The sequence below is a fragment of the Artemia sp. Qi Xiang Cuo genome, chromosome 13, assembly GCF_049724085.1.
Source record: "Artemia sp. Qi Xiang Cuo chromosome 13, ASM4972408v1, whole genome shotgun sequence".
Lineage (NCBI taxonomy): Eukaryota > Metazoa > Arthropoda > Branchiopoda > Anostraca > Artemiidae > Artemia > Artemia sp. Qi Xiang Cuo.
In genome coordinates this window covers 41,081,361-41,106,504 of record NC_142806.1, presented here as the reverse complement: position 1 = coordinate 41,106,504, position 25,144 = coordinate 41,081,361, and the positions used below count along the sequence as shown (strand labels likewise).

General features: G+C 37.8%; 1 protein-coding gene across 3 annotated transcripts in view; it reads left to right on the top strand.

Moving 5' to 3' along the window:
• LOC148945286 (uncharacterized) overlaps positions 1-25,144 on the top strand; it is a 354,164-nt gene that overhangs the window by 276,602 nt on the left and 52,418 nt on the right. For all 3 annotated transcript variants that reach the window (XM_089099445.1, XM_089099447.1, XM_089099446.1), the window contains exon 3: positions 15,264-15,367. In XM_089099445.1, coding sequence (XP_088955571.1) covers positions 15,264-15,367 — 104 coding nt within the window. The remainder of the gene's footprint in view (positions 1-15,263; positions 15,368-25,144) is intronic.

Sequence of the window (25,144 nt, the reverse complement as noted above, 5' to 3'; positions counted from 1 at the left end):
CTGTAGTCAGTGTTTCCACTTCTCCCGATTTTTCGGGAGATCTACCGAATTTCTAATCAATCTCCCGACAAAAAAAGAAGATACCGAATCTCCCGAAAATCTCCAGAAAACTTAATCCCCGGAACATTTTACGTTTTGGTCATTCTTTTCTTCTTTTTTTTTACCTGTCCGTTGCCTGTGGTCTTTTAGGGATTATTCCTAACGTCCCAGGCAATTGAGGCACTGCGACTTGAATTTATTGGCATAGTTATGAACATTGCTCATTATCCATTCCACTGTGGTTGCATTGGTTTTCTGTTTTTGATCATTTAAACACCTTCATGGTTTCTAATTAACTAATTATTTTCAATTCATAAACTAATCACAGCTGTTTGCTTGCACCAAGAAAATGGGAACTAGCACTATGTGGGTCCAGCTGATTCATTAGGTTCAAAAGGATCCAGAATTACTACAAATTTAAAGAAATATGACAAAAATTAGAATTTGTCAGCAGTTGCTCTGTAGAACCGAAGGGGTTTGGTTCAAATGATCCAACACAAGAAACAGGGACGAAAATTGCGGCGTTTTGAAAACAATTTACAATTTTTGCTGGTTGACAAGTTAGTCCAATTCCTGAAAAAATATTCCGCATAAGAACATAAGTGACGAATATTGTCCGCCAGGGCCTGTCAGTGTATTATAAAACATAAAATTGCGAAGAAAGGATGAAAACGAGTACAAAAAGTCGAAAAGTGCGATTGACGAAGAATGGCGGGAACATTCCGATAGTGCCAATGATGATAAAACAGTTACTCTGACAGCCGTGGATTACTGGAAATCGGCTTTGAGTGCGAGGGACCACCGTGGAAACCAAACTTAGCAAACTTTGTGTAATACTTGTTTTCCTTGCCATTTTCGAACGTAGCTTCAGAAAGACTGTTCAGATTACTCAAAAAGTAAAGACTGGTAGAAGAAATCATTTGGTAACAGTAACTTTGGCGTCCACAATTCAGACGAAACTTGAAATGAAACGAGACGGAGTTACAGCAGACACACTGACGGTTGACCAGCCCCTCAGAAAGAGGCTAAAAGGAGTATTAGCGTATCCCAGCACAGCTAAAAACCCATGCGATAGACACATATTATGAATGTAATGTGGTAGGCCCTATATGTATCTGAAAGTTTTGCTATTTCTTATACTTTTTTTCAGTTATATCAATACTAATGAGGTACGACTTTGCTTTTTCTCTTTATCATTTGTGAATACCTCTGGGGATGGTGGTAAAAAAAAAATTATCCACTTAACTCAGACTCAATGGTCAAAGGCCTAGTGTCGGTAATTCGTCAGGATTTTCTGTCCCAGTCCTGAATTTAGTGGGCTGTCGTGTGGAATCTGAAAGGGCCAGAAAAAGTCTGGGTCGATGAAGAAAAATGTCGTAATTTAACAGCTTTAGAGTCTGAATGAAATATAACTGCACTTAGTTTCAAAATTAAATAGATTTCAAGCTTCTAGCTGCTTCCTTTTGTCATGTTTGACAACGTTGATTGCCGAATTTTCTTTCCGGAATTGCAGCTGGCTCCAGTAAATCTGCGCTCCAAATATTTAGAATGTGGTACTTTATACTCAAATCGCTCGAACACCTCCAAAAACTCAATACAAAAAACTGAAAATTCTACCATATCCTGAGATCCATCTCTCGATTTTCTCCCGAATCCTGAGAGCCATCTCCCGATTTTCTCCCGAAAATTGTCAGGATTCTACAGATTGTTTGAAAAGATAAGTGGAAACACTGACTGTAGTATTCAAGCCGGAAACAAGCAACAAGTATTCTTGCAAGCATAAAGTTTTTATCACAAGTTTAAATTAAAATTATTCTGTTTGTGTCTGCTTTAAATGAATTGGCTGCATTTCGAGCAAACCTGTTGCGTGGACATCCTTTTGAATATGGTTAAAGCAAGCTTATCAGATCCATGATACGATTGTTAGGATTAATATAGACAATGTGATACCTCCTTCGGACTTAACACTAATTGTCAGGTCTTCAATGGGCTTTAGCAATGAGAATGTTACCAGCTCTTGTAGTAGGAGCCGTTTGAAGTTGGTTATATCCACCTTTTGACAAACTTTTTAAAAAGAAACAAGGGACCCTTAGAATGGAACAGAAGGTTACTAGCTGAGGGTTTCTGTGTATTCAATTGCAGCTAGAATGAAACCGTATTCGCGGAAAAGATTAATAGCCATCTGGCTACTTCAACCCAAGCGGATACGACCTTGACTATGACTGAAGTAATATCGTTGATTACTGTTAGCTTCTTTAACTGCTTTCTTTATATCAAGGTGCAATGTACGATCAACGCAACTAAGCCGTGTTGGTCCTCCTAGGTCATCGATTACTATGACTTCTTCCTCAGTAGTCAGCTAAAATAGTAAGAAAAACGTCAAATATTGTAATATATTGTAATTAATTAAATCAAATATATTATAGTTAATGAGCACTCACCACTGTCGATTCAAGTTTAAATTTATCCAAGTGTAAATTCTGAATAGTTGTACATATGCTAGTAGCAAGAACATACCCAGGATGTTTCGGGGGGGGGGACACAAAAAATGAAAAACGCATCAAAAATTTGATTATATTCATTTTTGTTACGTTTCTGCACGTCAGACAAACATTTTGGGAGGGGGAGGTCAAACTCCCTAAGCCTCCCCCCTTGATACGGCCTTGGCTAGTAGAACTACAAAATGCGTAAGCTTGCTTCAGTTGAATTTTCCCATTTATATTTACTCAATAAACATTCTTATGTTAAGACAATGATTGGATAAGTTTTCCACCTACTTCTGTGTTTGAGGAACGCAATGCGGTACTGTTATATTATCTGTAAAACACGCGAGACATCCACTCGAGGAAAGCAAAGATCTGACGCTATCTGATGCTGTATAAACAAATATTCAGGAGTTTCTCACATATTTAAACTTTATTTTTGGGGGGTTTAGGAGGAAAAAAGATACCTAGGGTTGTTACGTATTTAATATATGCTATGCTTTACCCCCATCCCCCTAATGTGCAAACATATAGCCGAAATTTGTTTCTAAACTATTATATTTCTATCCTATTTTGTTTTATTTCATTAGCATTAACCAATCTTCACTTCTCGCGTGTTTTACAGATAATAGAACAGAACCCGCAATGCCCTGTCTAATTCTTGAGGCTCTGGATAGCTATGGTTAAACATGAGGTATTTCAAAGACAAAGCTCTGGTGCGTTACTGTTTAAATGCTACTTCAGTGAAGTAACCCTTTTAACTGCGAGATTTGGGCTAAAAGCGCCCTGGAGCATTGATTGGAGAGTTGTATTACCCTCTCCGAAATTTTAAATGCCTTTTTTAGATATTTTCATTGGGAAATACCTTTGTGGTATTTTCATTGAAAAAAAAGACAAAAAAAAACAAAAAAGCAACAGAATGGCCACCCCCTAGATTTAAAAAGAAAATTGTTTCCCTCTCCTTTTTTTCCGTTAACTGACAGCCCCCCAGGAGACTATCTGCTCTTCCTTCTAGGATAAAGACTGCTTTTCTGCTTCTCACAATTTTCTTTTCTTTTATTATATTCTTTCGTTTCAATACTAACCTCGTTCTTATGTTCTTTTTGTTTTTTTATTGAGCTGATTGACTAACTCTTGGGTTTAGGCTATATGTAGCAAAAGGAAGTGATTGTGCAACGAGGAATTGGTAATAATTTCTGTTTGCATACAAAATACTAGTACTCTATAAAGAAGGAAAATGCTTCGAATTCCAAGTGTTTTTTTTTAGAGAAAAATAATTCCGTTCTTGTTGTTCATTTCACCATTACATGGTTCTATAAGATTAATTTTTCCAATATTTTTTTTTCATACAATCTGTATAGTTCAGTACCACCAAAAAAGGCTTGGTATTGAAGAAATTCAGCGTGTGCCCAAAAATACCTAGTGCGAAGAGGAACGGTGTGGCAAAAGTGTGTCGTTCGTGGTAGAACAAGTAGAGCTCCAAGATGTAGACCTGAAAGCTGAGAGTGGGCAACCTCTCGCTCATAAGCTTTAATTATCTGTATTTTTTCAATTTTTATGACGTAAAATCGTACAGAACTGCCTATCTACACGAACAGGGTCGGATTTACCTAGTTGTTGGTCCTAGGACAAGCATCACCAGTGTCGGAATGTTGGCGTACTTATCATCAAAGATGCACTCACATTTACGTTTAGAGGGAAAAAGATGCACTACGTATAGAGGGAAGATGCACTCACGTTTACGTATAGAGGGAAAAGGGGGTTATCCACTACAAAACGGATTCCTAGGAGTTATTCTCATCTGATTCGTCAAGGAGGAAGACGCTGACTCGATTGATGTCTAGTCATCCAAACGGGTTGGAAAGACACAGCATTTTAAAATCATACAAATGCAAAGGACAAACACTTTCCATAACAATAAAAATCATTGCTGTCTTTGCATAACTTGCTAAACTTGTTGAACATGAACGCAGAAAAATAAAAGGCAAATCAAAGCCAAGAAATAACATAAAACATGCTGTGACATGAGTTTAAGCATCTGTACATGGTACAGTCATAATATCCATAAACTCGGTGTTGAAAATATCCTGCTTTGTTGAACCAATTTGTCAAACTTAGTCAATGTAGAAAAAAAACTCAAACTGAGGCTTACTTTAAGAAAATAATTCCTAGGTCGAAAGCTGGGGCAATTAAATATGGTTGTTTTTACCTTGAATAACATTATTAAAACAAATAAAAAACATTTGTACATCCATATTTACTAAAAGAAAAAATAGCTTTGTTTTTTTTTCCTACTACCCTGAAAAATTGAAGTTTATTTAGACAAAAAAAAACGTAAGGGGTCAATGAATATTTTTTAACTATTCTAGGACCTTTACACTGACAGAAAACTTTAACGAAGGTCCTATCCTTGTATGATTAGTACAATAAAGTGATTAATGCTATGTACGAGAATAATATTGCTGCGGTTAAGGTAGAAAGTGAGGTTAGTAGTTGGTTCGATGTGGCATCAGGACTTGGCAGGTTTCTGTTCCATCTCTGTTTCTACGCATTATTTGGATGGACTATGTCCTAAGAAACACGACAAAGGGTAAGGGCAAACATGGTATCAAATGGGAAGGTAAGCTCTCCTGGACTTAGATAATGAAATGACTGGAGCATTCCCCATAAAATGCTAGTGAAATGAATGAATTTTTGGTGGTTTTGGAAGTTTATGGTACCAAAATAGGTTTTAAATTAATATTAAGAAAACGTGTGTGAAGAGGTTGTGTTTGTTAGTAAAGATGGTGGATGAGGTGAAGACAGGTGTAAAAATTGGAATTGACCGTGGCAAAACGTCCAGGGATAGATTTACAGCCTAAATTATGTTCCAAGTGGTTAGTTTTATACCCTTTAGCTATATTTGCTAAAATCTACCCGAAAATTAAAGTGACCAACACTTTATATAAATTTTACCATCCAATCATTTAATGAATTTGTCTCCCCTCAAAGATTTAAAACTATTGTCTTTCCTTGTCTGCAAAAATAAAAAAATGTCAGTTACACCCTTTCGCTTTATTATCGGCGATATAAGTGTCAAAAGTGGGCAACACTAAGTTTTGGAAAAGGATTTGTTTTAAGAGGTGCTGGATATGCTGGGTATCTGGGCAAGTCTTTAAAGATAGAAAAAGTAGCAGAGTTAGGATTCTCACTAGTTGGTGTCTGTTTACTCGATTCTTTCATTACAAGATTTCATTCAAAACTTTAGTGTGACTATGCATTAAAAGCGAAATCTTGCTGAATCTGTCCTCTCATGTTTTTAAGCCCATATCTTTAAAGGGTGCTTATGCATTATAACTAAACCAGCGCTATAGACTGTACAAGGAAACCAGACAAACGAGTATTTTCTAGATAAATTGATGGCAAAGCGTGGTTTCTCATTGAGTATACAATATTTAAACGATTGTTTTTTGGTGTTTAGGGGGGGGGGGAAGGTACCTAGGTTAGGTTAGGTTACGTATTTAAAATATGCTATGCTTACCCCTAGACCCCGGCACCGCTCCGATGAGGGAAGACCGGCGACGGTGGGGCCAAAAACAGCGCGCCGCCGGTAAGATGTCGGTGGCGCGCCGCCGGCGCGATCTATGTTGACCGCAAACATTAATGTTTTCATCAGTCTTTCTCTAGTCACAGCTTAACTTTACAACAGGTTCGAGCCTATTCATGAGTTCAAAACTTCACAAGTCGCTGGCTGGAAACTGGTCTTCTTTGTTATTCTTCAAGAGAAGTAGAAATCTGGTGGAAACGAAATGGCTGTGGTGTTTCAGAACGCTTGCATAATAGTTGAAGTATCTATTAGCTATATATTCTTAACATAAATAATTATCAAAATTGGTAGTTTTTTTTTCATCGAACATTACTGCATACAAAACCTCAAATACCGTATCACAAAATTCGTCAGTTATCTGGGTAAAAACTTTGAATATAAGTTTGAACTTAGAAGCTTAATTGTTTCATAATGCCCTTTGCCTATATCTGTTTTATCACCTTTAAAACAGCTGAAATGGGCAACTTTGATATTGATTGTTTTTTTTTTTTTTTTTTGCTGTTTTTGATTCCTAAAAACTTTCCTTGTATTAAAACTGGTTTTTAATAACAATTTGAAAAAAATACATTTAAAAGTGTTTTTTTTTGGCTTCTTTATAGAATATATGTCATGTACGCTAAGGCCGAACTGCTGCTTTTTTATTGCTTTTGGCTGCTCTTTTGAATACTATTCATTTTTTTCTTATGAGGATTCATTCCAAATTATAAACTGATAAATACCTAATATCAGTCAAATTATAAACTGCATCTAAAAGGAGTAGATTTATCAAATTGAAAAATACATGATGAACACTTCACATGAGAACATTTCAACTACAATGAAACAAAAAAAAACACTTAATGGTTTATTCGGTATGAAGAAAAATTAAATGCCAGCTATTTTCTTAGGTAAAAAATGAAAAGCTCATCCGTTTCAAATGTAATTAAATGAAATAATATTCAGACTGAAGTAGCTTCAGAAAGATGTTGAAATTTTCTTCCTAGTTCGTCACTTTTAATCCAAGCAAAATGTTAGGAGACTTAGTATCAGTTATTGAGTTTAAGCTTTGATTTCCAAATGCTCACAAAAATTATCAAATTTAAGAAAGTCGCAACAATGAGTCACCTGTGGTCAAAATACTCAAAGACTCCTTTTTGATCCCCACCCAGGCTCAAAGCTTCTGCAATGGTCATATCCAAGGAAATCTCCAAAGAGTTTCTTTTTAAAATAGCTTTCAAGCGTAGTTAGGGATATTTAGCTTTTTTTTGCTTTTCTTCAAAGCTTTGAAAAAAGGGTTATAATATTTCAAATGTTACATTTGTTATGTTTGTGCATATTTTTGGTCATCATTTGTGGGGTGATCGAATTTTTTAAAACACTGTAGATATGTAAGAACGTTGCAACATCTAGTACCCTGAGGTCATAAGACTGTCAAAGACTCCTTCTTGAACCTCTCAAATTGAAAGCTTTTATTATGACCTGGCCTTTTAATGTAACTTGGAAACTGGACCAAGGGCGTCATTGTCACTCGAGCGCAACGTTAAGTGGGGATGTCGATATCGCTTTCGTCACAACAAATCGTTTTAGTGTGAATCTGCCTGGTACGTATGAATGAATGTTTTCAAAGTAAACTCGTTTTATCAATAAGAAAAAAAACGGGTTGAACCCATGTGTCCCTTTCCCTTTGGACGATAAAACTATACAAGTGCTGTATCAAGTATAACTCACAAAAATTAGGTTAATTTTTGTCAACTTTTCAACTTTTTGGTATACCTGCTTTCAATAAAAATAATCAAGGTACTATTACTTAAATATAATAACTCCCTATGCTCCCCCCCTCTGGATACCATCTTGATAGGATACCGTCTCTACTTCAAATAAAAAAAAATAATTAACTTTTTGGCATCCCAGCTTTCAAAAAAAAATCGAGGTATTATCGTTTAAATATGATAGCTCCCTACCCCCTCCCCTCTGGATACCACCTTGATAGGATGCCGTCTCTGCTTTAAATTAAAAAAAAAATGAATTTTTGGAATCCCTGCTTTCAATAAAAGAATTTCGAGATATTATCATTTAAATATAATACATGCCTACCCCCTCCCCCCTCTGGATGTTACCTTGATAGGATACCATCTCAGCTTTACATTAAAAAATAATTTACTTAATAATTAACTAGGTCACTAGTACGGTTCAAACAAACACGCAAAATAATGTTAAACATCTTAGTGTTCCTTGAAAAAAATAATAATTAAAGGTATGAGTAAAGGGGTACAAAAACAACAACGAAAATGTCAAAATTATTCAGATATACCTCAAATTATTGAAAAACTGAGTCATAGATTCGCCGTGGCATTCAATAAGATCCAAAGAATCTAATTAAAAGGAAGCACACACAAAAGCCAAATTAGGCCAGTAGCCTATGAGAAATCGCAAAATACCCAAGACAATGAACAAGTCCCAATGAGCCCTGGGTCTATCAAAACATTTCAATGGTTTCCCAGGGAATTAGATATCATCTTCTTCCGTCTCCACTTTAAATGAAAAAAATAATTATCTTTTTGGTATCCCTGCTTTCAGTAAAAAAATGAGGCATTATCATTTAAAAATGATAGCCCCCTATCCCCCCCCCAAAGCCAATAATTTACAATTTTTTTATGAATCATATTTTTTGGGGTAACTTCTGTTTCAATCTTTAATTTCCCAACCTTGTACATAGCTTAGTCTATAGCTAAATTTTGTCTCAATAGAAGGGTTTTTTTTGCGGGGGGGGGCGTAACTTTTTTCAGAAATAAGAATGTGTTTTCTTTAATCTATCAGGCGTCCAACAATATTGTATTAAACATTAAGAAAATCTTATCTAAAAAAGCAAAAGCAAAACAAAATTCTGCAAACTTACAATTCAGCTGTAGAAACAATCTGTCAGCTATCAATTTCAAAATCCAACTGAAAGCTGAAGCGGTATAGTAGTGAATGCGTTCTATAATTCTATTCAACTTGAAAATAAAATTCTTGACTACGAATGATGTAAGAATTAGCAATTGGGAAACTGCATTCGAAATGATTTAAACTCGTTTCATAAACACGATACTTTTTTTTGTCAACATATGAAGAACTGTGTATATTGCAATATTTCCAATTGCATATTGCATCTGTCGGGTTTTTATGCAAAGTAACAAAAGAGACGAAAAATGACGAACAAGAGAGTAGTGAAGAATTATGTTATGCAAAGTAATATTTGGCAGGGCAAGCCACTGGTGATAAGTCGCTAGCAGTGGCACCGTGATTGCGTGATTTTCAGGGATTCGGGGAACCAAATTTTTTGGGGGTAAATATCCGAAAATTCGGGGACAGTGCAAGCCTTGCTTGATTTCTAATCGGGAAAATCGAAATACTAAACCACGCGAGAAAGAAAAGCTCCGACTTTGCGGTTGACGCAATAAAGAATTACCGCAAAATTAATTTAAAAGTCAGCCGAACGCCGACGCCTCTGCCGGCGGCGGCGCGCCTGTGGCGCGCCGGCGGCGTAGCAACACTTCGGCGGCGGTCGACCGGGTCTCTCGTCGGCGGCGGTCAACCGGGCCTCTCGTCGGCGGCTGTCGACCGGGCCTCTTGTCGGCGGCGATCGACCGGGCCTCTCGTCGGTGGCGGTCGACCGGGCCTCTCGTCGGCGGCGTTCGGTCGATCCACCGGCGTGGCGCCGGGGTCTACTTACCCCCCCCTCTAATGTGCAATATATAGCCCAAATTTGTCTCTAAACTATTATATTTTCATCCTATTTTATTTTATTTCATTAGCATTAACCAAACTTGACTTCTTTCGTGTATAGCGGTAGTTTAGTTATAATGCATAAGTACCCTTTAATATTTCCTCAAACAAGTACCATATATTTAAATTCAGTTGTGCGGCAACCAGGTCTTTATTTTACCAATAGGCCCACTAGGCCTGGGTCTTGGGGCGCAATAAAATATCACTGAGTGATTTTTTTTTTCTGAACAAAAACTTGACCTATGTTTTTTATTGTCAAAGTGTCAGGTGCACTCCGCTGCACCTGGTGATGCTTTTTATGTTGGCACAGAAGAATACTACTACTACTACTATTAAACAACTCAGTGTAGGACCAAGTTGCCTGAGGTTTACACAGCTACGCACGCTCCTTTTCCACCCCAACCGACTAAATCTTCATTCTTTACCCCCTCCCATGAAGTTCCCGTTTCAATTAGAAAATTTCTTATGAAAATTTTCTCATCCCATTCCGCGACGACCTATGCTTTTCGTTTGCCCAGACGGATCAAACAGTTCGTGGTAACGAACTGTAAGTAAGGACGACCCGGGTCAATGGTAACCAAAACTCTAGAAAATGGAATTTTGATACCAATAGATACATCAAAAGAATCAAATTTTAATGCTGATTTGAAATATATAATGTCCTTCCCATCAAAAGTTACGCGCCTGAGAAAATTTGGCTGATTTTCGAAAAAGGGGGAAATACTCCCTAAAAGCTATAGAACCTTAATGAAAATCACACCATCATATTCAGCATGTAAGAGAGACCCTACTGTAGAGGTTTCAAGCTCCTATCTACAAAAATGTGGAATTTTGTATTTCTTGGCAGAAGAAAGATTACGGATGCGTGTTTATTTGTTTTTTTGTTGTTATTTTTCCAGGGGTGATAGTATCGACCCAGTGGTCCTAGAATTTCGTGGGAGGGCTCATTGGAACGTAAATTAAAAGTTCCAGTGCCCTTTTTAAGTGACTAAAAAATGGAGGGCAACTTGGCCTCCTGCCAAGCTCATTTTTTTCTCAAAGTCACCCGTTCAAAATTTTTAGATAGCCATTTTGTTCAGCATGGTCGAAATATAATAACTATGTTTTTTAGGATGACTTAATCCCCCGACGTTCCCGGGGGAGGGCTGAAAGTTATTAACTTTACCCAATATTAACATATAGTATTGGTTATTGGGAAGTATACAGACGTTTTTTTTGGGGGGGATTATTTATGGCAGTTGGGGGGGGGGGTGGGTCGGGAGTTATGGGAGGATCTTTCCATGAAGGAAGTTTTCATTGGGGAAGGGACATTGCTATGAAGAGGGCATCGGATTCCCCAGCATTATTTTAAAAAAAGATCAGAAATTATATATAAAAAAAAAGTTTTTCAACTTAAAGTAAGGAGCAACATTAAAACTTAAAACGACAGAAAACATGATGTATATGATTGGGTTCACCCCCTAGTAAATACTTCGCTCTTTAAGCCAAAATTTTTTAGTACTTTCATAAGAGCTATTTATTCTAATTAACGGCATTTGTGATTAAGGGGTCATTTTTAAAGAATTGGAACAAAATTTGAACTTTAGCTTAAAGAGCAAGGTATTGACTAGGGGGCGAACCCTCCAATATACGTATTAAAAATACATGAATATAGAAGTTCGTTACGTAAGTTAATTCGTAAGTTACGTATATTTATTACTAATAAAAACGTTCGTAAATAAAATTAAACAAGTTTTGAGAAAGCCATTTAACCAAATAAAAGTAAAATTACTATTCAAATTTTGTTTTAATTATTCATGTACAGTGAGCCAAAATCAAAACCTGCATTAATTCAAAAATGTTCAAAAATTAGCCTAAATAAATAAAAAAACAAGTTTTTTTTAACTGAAAGTAAGGAACGACGTTTAAACTTAAAACGAACAGAAATTATTCCTTATATGAAGGGGGTTGACCCCTCCTCAATACCTCGCTCTTTACGCTAAAGTTTGACTTTCTCACAACTCTATTTTTTTAAACGATAAAAAACTTTAGCGTAAAGAGCGAGGCGTTGAGGAGGGGACAGCCCCCTTCATATACGGAATAATTTCTGTTCGTTTTAAATTTTAACGTCGTTCCTTACTTTCAGTTAAAAAAAAATGTTTCAACTATCATCTGTAAAACGTGACCTAGTAATTTATTTTCTTCCAATATAGCCCAGGAAAGTGGTATCGAGCCACACTTTTCGTGCAGCTTATTGCTTTATATATGGTCCAGTGTTTCCATTTGCAGCCCCTTAAATATTTGGCGTGAAATCCTAAGAATCCTGCTCCATGGCTCTATAAATCGTGAAAAACATCCTGCTGAAAACTCCATTTCATATTATTTAAAGGGATGGTCACTACCAGGGTTCCTGCCAGGGCCAGATTTAAAGCTTTGACGCTCCTAGGCCCAAGTGTTTCTGCCGCTTCGTTTTTGCAAAATTTCGGGGAAGTCCCCAAAAATTTGAGGATAGTGGAAGCACTGAACAGACCGCAACAGATGAGCCAAAAGTAATGAAAGATTCCTTAGAGAAAAATACTAACGAATTTTCGTATCTTTAGTGCCCTGAGCTTCAATTTTAGTCTTAAAAGATTATTCAGGCTTGCAGGAAAAAAAAACTATTTAAATTTTTATTTTTATGGTATTTGGAGCTGAAAACACGTTTTATAAAACCTTTTTAATGTCTATTTTTAATTCTTTTTAGTGTGCGATAAATTCTCGCCCTTCACGTAATGCTTACAGAATTTTGTACGCAATTTAGCTATAGGAGTATAAAGCATTTGAAATGAGATCTGTTTTTATTAAGTCGTTTACACAATAATTACAAAAAGATAGGCAAGCCTAGCTTGTGGGACTTGCCTTTTATGAAATTAAAAAAAAAGGTTTTCAAGCGAAGGTAAAGAGCAACATTAAAACTGAAGACAAGCTTTTATTATCCCATATTTGAGGTGGTTTTCCGTCTCTCAACCTCTCACTCTTTACGCTGAAGTTTATCTAGTGCTTAACTGAAAGCATTATGGAGTGCAAAAAATGTAGTCGAACCGTGATTGACTGTCTAACATATAGTTTCGCTCTTTAAATACAATCGCTTACCGACACTGAAAACATAGAATCAACGCAGTAGACTACTATGCAAAGGCTTATATAAATAGCAATAATTAGAATTAATGAATTGATTGATTAGTATTAATTGTTGTAGCCGCCCGGGCCCTGGTACTTCTTCGCCCGAGCCCTGGCACTCGGCAGGCTTGTATATATTTGATTCTCTAATTATGCATTAGAATAATGATCGCGTTATTCTTTTGTTTTAACTCATAAGGTGTCAAGTCATAAGGCCTGCAGTCCGAGGCTGCAGCCCAGTCTTGGGCTGCAAGTCCTATCCTCGAGCACGTACATGCCTTAGACAGTTTCACAGGGTATGGGAGAGCATGTATACCCACAGGTGAGAATTTACAGTTTTTTGAAAAAAGAAAATAGCTCGAGAACCTTGTCTCAAAGGATCTTATTTCCACTCACCGAAAATGATTACTTTTAATGACAGATATACCCTATCTACAATAGAGATAAAGAGGAAGGAAAAAGATCTCGAGTTAATTGCAACGCTGATTGGGATCATCCCCTTCCGTGTTTTATGGGTGAACGCCTCATCCTGCTGAAATGACCTTTGTAATCCATTAAAAATAATGCCTCTTTCCATTAAAGGCATAATAGTCTTAAAAGTATAGTATGCAAATGTGTTAGCTGATGCTTATTTCCTGGAATAATTGTCATGTTGTTCTTTTTTCTTTTCTTTTTTTTTTTTTTGCCTGAAGATTTTAATTTAACGCTAATAACAGTGAACATTTCTATATTTCATCTTAGATATGGTATCTGCTGTATACATGATTCAGTATTGCTATTGTCAAATGAAGTCTAAGCCCACAGAAGTTTTCATGACAAACATGCTTGCCATAATTCTGTGGCCAATTGCAAATCCTCCCCCTCTCGAGTGTTGATTTCCCCCTTCCTCCGTATTGTAATTAAGATTATGTGAGCATTTATCAACATTTCCTATTTTCCTGAAAAAAAGGACTTAGGAACTATGCTGTATTTAATTCAATCCAAAATTTTAAGTGCGAGGGTTATTGATTTGAATGACAGTGACTTGTTTACTAATCATACTGGAAGGCTTCTATCGACAGAATAATGGAATTCTGTCTTTTTTAATTGCTGACTCAGTCGAATTCAATATATTTTTTTTATATCCATCAGTTAAACGGTGCGTGGATAACAGTTTTTTTTTATTTTTTTTTTAGTTTTAGCTTGGTTTTACGTCAACTTTTAACTATGTTTGAATGGTCACCTGTGAAAGAACCTTAATACAATGGAGTACTTTACAAGTACCGTCTGACCTAGCCTAACTCGTTTAATGCAGCATTTTTTTTTTCAAGTTGTGCATGTATCCTCCATTCAGCGACTAGAAGGAACTTCTCTTCCGTTGTCGCGGAGTTTTGTCACATTTTTTACGATATTTTAGAATCCAAAATTATATTTTGTGGTTCCTGTTACCCTGTACAACCTGCACTTTCCTAACCAATCCAGTACCCTCAGTTGCGACACCTGGAACCACTGGCCGATGCTGCATTTAGTGTTGAAACGAATACAAATTAGCTATTGTGAATAAAAGATAGAATGTCAATGCTGCACTTTTAAATTCAGGAAAATTTAGGGCGAGAAATGTATTTTTCAATATCTAGGGTGGGGGTGAACTTGTCCTATTTGTTTTTAAATTTTTCAATAAAAATACCAAAAAAATAATCTATACAGCATTTTTATATTGTATAATCATATATTCTATATAATTATAAAATATATAATTATAATGTAAAATATTGATATAATTATATTTTATATAATTATATTATAATTTTAAGCAAATTATAATGAGTATTTTGTGGCCTTCTCTTCCTTAAAGTTATGTACTTGCCGTCGACAGTGAATCAGAGTTGTCTCGGTTTTCCTATTGTAATGTCACTGTCATTGAAGTCAAGTAGCGTAATATAAGCCTTTGAACAAGACTAACCCAAAAATCCTTCCAAGTTTCTTTTCGTTTTTTTTTTTTTTTTTTTTATTGCAGGTAATAAATTTAAATCCAATAAAAGTTAAAAATGTCCCTATTTTGGATACTGTGTATACCTGGTCATAAGATTGCTATTCATCTATTTTAAGGAAGGAAACGCCGGAACTACCAAACATAGGAATTTCTGTGAAGTATACTGGAAACTCATGCGGCAAATTAAATACTCTTTGAGGGGAAAATCGAAAATAACTTCCAAGATCTAGTGCTTCAAAAAAAATAGCCGACGTTTTAGCCAAAGTAACTAAATTTGTATTTGACAATACTTTCTTTTTAGTATCGTGCTCCAGCACCAAGAAAATCTCTGCGGGACCTTACAAGAGAGAAATATTCTCCGACAAGAACAATCCCATCAACATTTTTTGCCCCATATGGGAAAAGGTGAGCGATACTATTCACTATGTAACGGTGTATATGTATAGTTGTGATTAGTCCGCTTACCGGACAAAAATGAATTAGAAAGTCAGAAAGATTTCTCTGGTAAGGGCCACTGCCCGCAGGTCCATGTACCGCCTAGTGCGACAAAAGGTGTTTTGGAATAACTAGAAAATATTTTATCTGCTGGTCGTATTTAAAGAGGCGTATTGGCCACATAGGACTTTGGTTCCCGCTGTGGATCAGGTGCCCCATGGTAGGGCATAATTTTGTTTAAGGGTTAGTTCAAGGATTTTTTCGGTCAAGCGGATGTCCGTCATCAACATTGGCTCGTGAATAAAAATTCTCTTTTGAATTACAAGAATTATGTTTAAGCTTAACCAAAGCTAGGTTGAAAACCACTTTAGTCACCGCTTAGTGAGTCAGTCAACCGGTTGATTGAACCGCTGACAATGGTATAAAACACAAAACCGAACCCCAAAATCAAGATGTCCTCTTAGAAGCAAAAAATTCCATAAGTAGCCTACAGGAAATAAAAGAATAATCTATAAGGCTTTATACTGACTATGATATCGATATTTTTTAGCACATAATCAAAATTAAAAAAAAAAAAATTCAGTTGAGCTTAGTTTTCAGTAAACCGCTAGTTTTTAGAATTCTAGAGATATATTACGAGTCAGTTTACTCGAATAAGTTTGCAGGTATATCTTGGGTCATCTGCGAGGCAATAATTTTTGTAAGTTTTAAGATTCAACTTCGCTCTTTACTTCCAGCAGAAAAATTTTGTTTTTCTGGATTTGAATTTTGCTTGTTTTGATTCCAACGTACGCAATAAACCTTACAAAAAGATTTTTTGTTAAGTTTAGGCGATGAAACTAAAGAAGTCAATATATTTTTTTGTTAAATACGACTTCAAATATAGGTGTTAATTCCTACTTCCCTTTAACCTTGCCGCAAGGTATGTAAAACTTTGTCACGTAACTAAAAAGGTTGAGGGTCACGATGCTACCAGCAGAATTGACAATTTACCCATAGAAAATTCAAATATTTCCTTAAAAATGAAAATGAAACATTTTTCCATTTAGCAGTTTTTTTCAAAAGCATTCTTTTTTTGATTTTTCATTTACAAGTGGGCAGGGAGGTGGAACATACAAGATGGGGGATTTCACTCGTCCGGAATGATGCTGACCATGTCTGCTGACCACGTACCTCTGGATACGGCGTTTCCCCTAACTAAACACTCCGATCAGGGTGGCCTCAACCTCTTGAGGTAGGGGGAGCCCACCCCAGGATTCTCAGTATACAGGTAAATCCTGGCTGTAATCAGAATCTAGGCCTAGGGTCGGTTGGGCTTGCAACCCTCCACCCGAAACCCATTGCAACGAATAGCTTAGCAGCTGCCTCGGATGACCAACCTTCTTTTATCCTATCACGACCCTTGCTTGCCCCTGTACTGAGAAATGACCAGCGTTTGAATCTTATTGACCAAGGTGGCCTCTGAATTGCCACCTGGAATGTATTGACGTTAAATTTTCCCGGAGCTAAGACGCTTCTGGCGATGGAACTGAAGCGATTCCGCATCTCTATTGCTGGAATAACAGAAACCCGCCTAGTTGGGAATGGAAATCATCCCATAGGTGAGGGATACCACCTTCTCTGGTCTGGCCAGACAACCACCAGAAGAAATGGAGTCGGACTAGTTCTTGATGACAAATCCAAGAAGTGTCTATTGTCATTCACTCCCGTCTCGGATAGAATCGCTAATGCTCGACTCAGTCACAAGCAAGGAAAAATGACGGTCCTTGTTTTTTATACCCCGATAAACGAAACTGACACCGAAACAAAGGACACTTTCAGCTCTGCCCTGATGAATGAATTGTCTAAGATATCCCCGCACGATATTGTCATTCTCTTGGGTAACCTTAATGCAACTGTGAGCGACAACCACGACTTATGGCGACAAGTCATTGGACCAGTTACTCCGGATTCCCTAAATGACAATGGTCTAAGGCTTCTACAACTCTGCAGCATGCACAACCTTGTTATTACGAATACCATGTTTGCCAGGAAGGACATTCACACATATACATGGTACAGCAATGACGGCCATACCAAAAAAATGATCGACTACATCATCGTGTCACAGAGATGGAGGTCTTCGATCAGTAACTGCAGGACGTATAGGCAGCTGAGATTGGGAACACTAACCATCGCCTAGTCATCGCTAACATGTGACTAAGGCTCAAAGCCCGGCACTCAGAACCAAGACCAGCCAAGATCGATGTCTCTCGCCTCTGTGATCAGAAGATACGGTCAAAATATGCCATTGATGTCTCGAACCGCTTCGACGCACTCCTGCCATTTGAAAGTTGTGAAAACGCATGGCTCTCGTTCAAAAAGAATGTCCGGGAATCAGCGACAGCAAATGTTGGTCGGAAAAAGCGTGGATTCAGTCGGATACGCTTGACTTCATAGAGCAGAGACGCAAGGCGAGATTACTCGGTGAAATGCCAACCTATAGAAGCCTTAATGGGGTCCGGAACAAACTGATACAGCGAGACAAGAAACTGTTTGTGGAAAGGAAGGCACATGAGCTAGAGTGTGCACCCAAGAAAGGTGACGTTGGCAGTCTCTACAAGCATCTCCGTGATCTAACAGGAGACATAGCCCCCTCGGTTGCATGTTTTGTCTCTGTGGATGGTCAGCCGCTCAGTGACGAAGCTGCCCAGGTCAGTCGATGGAAAGACCACCTCTCGGGCCTCCTCATCGCCGAAGCTGTAGCGCAGACTGATCAGGAACTCATCAGCCTAGCCACCAGCACCCAGGAACTGCTGACAATTGACACAGAAACTCCTTTCACGTCATCAGAAATCTACACAGCAGTAATACGTTTGAAGAACAACAAAGCGGCAGGCATATGTGAAATATCTGCTGAGCCCCTGAAGTATGCCGGACCGGCGATGCTACTTTGGCTCCACATGCTGTTTTCTGTGCTTTGGCGCACGGAATGGATCCCGAAGGACTGGCGAGCTGGTACAATATTGTCCTTATGGAAGAGAAAGGGGTGCAAGAGCACCTGCTCAAACTAAAGAGGCATAACGCGACTTTCAGAGCCTGGAAAGCTCCTTGCTCTGACCCTGCTGGATAGATGCACGAGTATCCTCGGAAAAAAGAGGAGAATCCAGCAGGCGGGGTTTATGCCCGGGAGATCCACTATCGAACAAATCTTTATCATGCGCCAGTTAATTGAGAAGAAGAATGAATTCAGGAGGAAAGCATATGTAGTCTTTATTGACTTTAAGGCTGCGTTTGACTTTGTGTATCACAACTTACTCTGGCTGATACTTCGGTCAACTGGTCTACCAGACAAATACTACAAGTTGTTTGAAAAGCTTTACGAAGAGACCATGGCTTGCGTCCAAGTCAATGGTAAACGGAGCACGACATTCGGCATCAAAACCGGTGTACGACAAGGGTGTGCCGCCGCCCCGGAACTGTTCAATTGCGTGATAGACCATGTCATGACACGAACAACAAATCGCCTGTCCTTTGGTCTGCAGTTTGGAGATCGCGTTCTGACGGACGCTGACTTCGCAGATGATCTTGGTCTCGTTGCTGACTCGATTGACCAGTTGACTGACGCTCTGGAAGTCCTACAGGAAGAGGCATCAAAGGTGGGGCTGAAAATAAAATAGCTTAAGACGAAGATAATGGAAATTGAGCCCCCAAGCCCAGTCTCACCCCCTGAGAACATAACTGTTTGCGGAGCTCCTGTTGAAATTGTGAAGAACTTCACTTATCTTGGCTCCGTGCTGTCTAATGAAGGCTCTATAGAGGAAGAGGTGTGCAGCCGAGTTTCAAAAGCCTCGTCTATCGTCGGAAGGCTCAACAATCTCTGGAGAATGCCGCATATATCTAGGCGCACGAAGATGCGAATTTATAATGCATCCGTAGGTTCGGTCCTCCTCTATGCAGCGCAAACCTGGCCTCTCAGATCAACAATCCTCAGAATGATAGACGTCCGCCAGACGAAACAGCTCCGTCAGATTCAGGGACTTCGATGGGACGATTTTGTAAGCAACGCAAGGTTGCTCGCATTCACCTCCCAAGTACCATTCTCCGTCCAAATAGCGCACCGTACTCTCAGATGGTTCGGACACCTTCAGCGTTTGCCGACGACAACCCCAGCCCGAATAGTCTACGATTTTGACGCTAAAGCTAATGGCTGGTCTCGCTCGAGGGGCAGACCTCAGACAAGGTGGAAGGATAACCTCAACAAATTCCTTGAGATAGCTAACACCGCTGTCGATGAGGCCCCATTAATAGCAGTAGATTGGTCAGCCTGGAGGAGAAGAGGTGCGACGCTCTCTACGGCACCCCCAACATGGCAGGAGCCTTAAGTCAGTAAGTCAAGTCAAGTTGTATTATATACACAATATCATTATATTATATAGGCCATACAGATTATACTCCAGAAATGACACTAAAAAGTGCAATTATTGGTAACAAATGGCACTTTACGATTGAGTTATTAAGACGAATTTATGATTAGAGAGAGGTAGTAATCTTTCTGCGACATAGTTGCCAGATAACCCTGGCAGAAAAAAGGATTATAAATAAATAACTAGATGTATGCTTGTAATACAATAATGCAATTTTTCTTGTTTTTCAAGAAGGGGGAGGGGGTCGAAGCCTCCAATTGAATCCTCCATGGAGTTCAAAATCTCCATTTTAAACCGTGGTAAATTGATTGGCTATCTTAGAATTTGCATTCCCTAACCTTTTGACTCTCTTTAGCTAAAAATTGACGCTTTGTGGTGCAAAGTTGCAGAAAACGCCACTTTGCCGTGGCACAATCCATTTTGTCGCTTAAAATGATCCTCAGGTGCAGATGATTGATTAACAACCTTTGTAATCACTGCTGCGTTCACGTCATTATCAGCTGACGATTTATAAATAAAGAAGGAACTCAATGCGGTATTAACTTCATTTTGTAAGGCTTAAACCACACATTGTACAGCCATTTTTCAAGATAGGGGGAGGACTCAAAATCAACTTTTAGAATTTTAGACCATGAAAAATCGGTTGGTTAGCTTCTAATTTTTATTCTCCGGTATATTGAGCCTATTTGGACGAAAATTGATGTTTTGTGGCACAAAATGTCAGAAAACATCTTTTCGTTGTGCCACAAGCTCTTTTGTTTCTTAAAAAAAATCGTCATATACTGAGGATTCATCAAAAGGCCTGGTAATCACTGCTGCATTCATGTCATCATCAGCTGACAATTTATGAATATACACGGAACCCACTGGGGCATTCATGTCAGACTCTCAAGTTCGAGCTATTTCAAACAGTTCGTGGTAACGAACTGTAAGTAAGGACCGACCCGGCTGAACAGTAACCAAAACTCCAAAAAACGGAATTTTGACACCAGTAGATATATCAAAGTTTAGTCATACCCATCAAAAGTTACGCGCCTGAGAAAATTTGCCTGATTTTCGAAAAAAGGAGAAAACACCCCCTAAAAGCTATTGAACCTTAATGAAAATCACACTGTCAGATTCGGCGTATCATAGAACCCTACTGTAGAGGTTTCAAGCTCCTATCTGCAAAAATGTGGAATTTTGTATTTTTTGCCCTCAGAATGATCACGGATGCGTTTTTATTTGTTGTTTTTTCCCAGGGGTGATCGTATCGACCCAGTGGTCCTAAAATATCGTGAGAGGGCTCATTCGAACGGAAATTAAAAGTTCTAGTGCTATTTTTAAGTGACCAAAACAATGGAGGGGAACTAGGCCCGCTCCCACGCTCATATTTTTTAAAAGTCACCCGATCAAAATTTTGAGATAGCCATTTTGTTCAGCATAGTCGAAAATATAGTAACTATGTCTTTTAGGATGACTTAATCCCCCAAAGTCCCCGGGGGGAGGGCTGAAAGTTATGAACTTTACCCAATGTTTACATATAGTATTGGTTATTGGGAAGTATACAACGTTTTCAGGGGGATTTTTTCTAGTAGTGGGGGGTCGGGGGTTATCAATCAATCAATCAATTTATTCAATCAATAAACTCAACAAAATACACATCAATATAAACTCCCCCGCAAGGCTCTATGGCCAGGAAGAAAACAGGGGAGAAATAAAAATTAAACAAATACAGAAAAAAACAAAAACATTTTCAACATCATACATTCACACCTTTAAGAGACTCAACACAAGAAAAAAAAATAAATAAAAAAAAATCATAAAATACAATGATCCACATAAAAAAAAGAGGCAAAAAAAAATCCAAAAATCAAAAACTAAGCAGGGGACTACCAAGCAATCAATTTATTCCGCGTGGACCACCCTATGATCAATCAATCAATCATTTTATTTTTTTATTCAACCAATAAATTTACGACAAAAACACATCAATATAGAACCCCCTGTAAGATTCTATGGCCAGGAAAAAAAACAGGGGAAAAACGAAATGGCATAAATACTAAAAAAAAAAAAAATGGAGTAAATGGAACATTAATATTCATTGAATTGCGAAAATGATGCGTAGACTTCTCAGTAACGAAAGAAGGAGTAGTCTGATGGGCTGTGGGAAAATCACCAGGAAGTTGATGCAAAGTGAATGACACGCACGAAATAATGTAGAGAGACTGCAAATCAAGTAATAGGCTAGTCGGGTTAGTTTTAGTACAATTTGTTTCCTGTATAAGCCTTCTTGCTTTATCATATAACTTAGAAAGTGATTTCAAAAAAGAAGAGAAAGTTGACATCCACATTGTAGAGCAATAAGAGACGTAGGACTGAACTAAGCAATGGAACAGAATTTTTAAACTGATCCAGGACAGACTATTTGGGATAATCTTTCCATGGAGTAAGTTTTCATGGGGGAAGGGGGACAGCCCGCTATGAAGGGGGCGCCGGATTTCCTAGAATTATTTAAAAAAAGATCAGAAATTAAATAAAAAAAAACAAGTTTTTCAACTGAAAGTAATGAGCAACATTAAAACTTAAAACGAGCAGAAATTATTCCGTATATGATTCCCCTCCTCAACGCCTCGCTCTTTACGCTAAAGTTTGACTCTGTCTCACAACTTTATTTTTTAGCCAATAAAAACTTTAGCGTAAAGAGTGACGCGTTGAGGAGGAGACAGCCCGTTTCACATACGGAATAATTTCTGTTCGTTTTAAGTTTTAATGTTGCTCTTTACTTTCAGTTAAAAAAACTTATTTTTTTATTTAAAATTCAAGATAGGAGAAATTAAAATTCAAGATCTCAATACCACGTTTATAAGGTTTTATATCAAGGCAAGACGATTGGCCATCTTAGAACTTGCATTTTCTGGCATTTTGACCCTCTTTGGGCAAAAACGGTGTTTTGTGGCACAGAATGACGCCCCTTTGCTGCGGTTTTTCAAGAGAGGGGGGGGGGGTCAAAAACTCTTGTTCAGGGTTTTGAGCACGAGAACTAAATTGGCTACCCTAAATGTTTCCATTTTAAACCTTTGTTTTGGCAAAAGTTGGTGTTTTAGGCACGAAATGGTAGAAAACACCGAATGGCACGATCTCTTTTATTGCCTGAGAAGGACACTAAATATTAAGGTTTTCGTTCAAATGAGCCCTCTCTCAACATTCTATAATTACTGGTTCGATACGATTGTTCCTGGGAAAAAAAAGAACAAGCAGAATTAAAAGAAGTATCAGTGATTCTCATGCAGAAAAGGGATCCTCCTTGTTGTTCAAATTGAGCGACTGTAATTCTCCTGTTCAAAATTTTCAGCCTTGATGATACCTATGGTGCAATTTTTATGTCGATTCGACGCCATTTTCGAAGAATTTTAGGCTCCCGTAATTTTTTTTTAACCCCGTTTAATTGTTAAACCCCGTGCCCCCCCCCCTCCCCTGGATACGGCCTTGCAGACAAAAGCAGACGAGCAGAACTACATTTCAGACATGGTAGGGGGTTCAATCAGATTTGATTAGAAAGTTTGGACTCAAAATTTCCAGTTTCTCGGTATTCACTATATTTCTTGATATTTCTAGAGCCTTGCTGACTGATGTCTTCCGGGAACAAATAAAATATTGTATTTCTTAAGCGTTTGGTTTAGCTTATCGCGAACACCAGGCAAAAATGGTACCACCGTATATCTTTTTTCTATTTGGGCTATTTCGTCAGAAATAGGCGTTAATATTATTCCTTTTCATTCTAAAACTTTTTTCAGTACGACTGGATTTACCTGATTATCGAAATTTAATGGACAACTGTGCAAAACACAGTGTCTAATAGCCTACTGGTCAATGGACGTGCCGCCATCTAAGATAAGAATATTCAATACCGTCTAATTGGAGTCCTTGTTAAAACAACTGATGTTCGGAATACAAATTTGTTTTGTTTACATGCCAAGTATGAGATAGTGGAATGTTGAAAATCGACTCAAGACAAGTTTTCATACTTCATTGTCTACAGACACCGACTATTCGATTCATAAAAATAGTTATTCAAAAGAAGCACTCAAAGAAACTGGGAAACTGATGAGAAACGTCTGATGCTTTAAACTGCCTCTTAGAATTAATATAAACGACCAACGCCACATGAGGTGCAGCGTAACCAAATTGGATTCAAAAAGAGAAAAGGCTTGTAAGATTATCAACACAGTTATTCCTTTTGCTACCAAACAGGAGATGACGCACATTCAACCATCATCATCATCATTTTCGCTGCAGGCAATATAGTGGCGACAGTTGAGCTAGAAAAATAAGGGCAGCTGCAGAGCCTCACTTGGAAGCACTAGAGGATGAGGTCAATATTTTTCTTCCAAAGTCTTAGAAGTTACTCGAACATCTTCGGAAACAAATTAAATGAGGAAGTGTGCGAATTTGTTTTATAGTCTATTGAGGTTTCTTCCACGAATCATAAATCGTAAGGTTGCCATATATCTTAGGTTTGGGGATTAGTTAGACATTTTTAGAGGTTTTTAGGATATTGTCTCAATGCCAAGGATGTATCTTTTTCCTTACCTTCATGAATTTAAGCCTTATAAATGTCGATATAATATAATACGGCAGCATATTGTCATCAAGCATAAAATGGGCGAGAATTTGGGAGAGGGGTGGCTGCCCCCCTAGATGTTGAAAAAACATCTGGTACTTACGTATTATCGCGACCACACTGTTGTTCTTGATCTGTTTAAAATTGGTTTCTCTGTATGCACTCGGAGATAATAAGCTTAGCCTGAGTGAGATAAACTGCTATGCAGGTATATTTTAATCAAATATTTAATATATAGAGTTGGTTAGGTTAGGTATTTACTTTAATGCATTCTGGGTGGCCTGTTTTTCATAATTCTCTGTTGTAGTTTCCATAATTGTGCTACTAAAGTATTATATTTTCATCACATTTTTGTATATTTCATTATGATTAACGTAACTTCACTTCTCGAGTGTGGTCGGGATAATAAGTAAGTGCCAAATACTGTTTTTGGTATTTTCATTGAAAAATTCGAAAAAGATACCCCTCCCTAGATTTAAAAAAAATCTTTTTTTTATATCTTTATTTTTTTTTCATGAAAAAAGCCTTGCAACCTACATTTTCGTGAATTGGTGCCTCAACGTAACAGGAGCATACACAGAAACATTGGAACACTTAGAGAAGACTTAATATTTCGTAAGCTCTTAGAAAACACATTTTTAGGTTGCGAACTTTCGTAATAATTAGAAACCTATTTTGGGCTAAGATTTAGAAACCTTTTTGAAACCATTTTGAATGATCAGTAGCTTTAAACAGCTT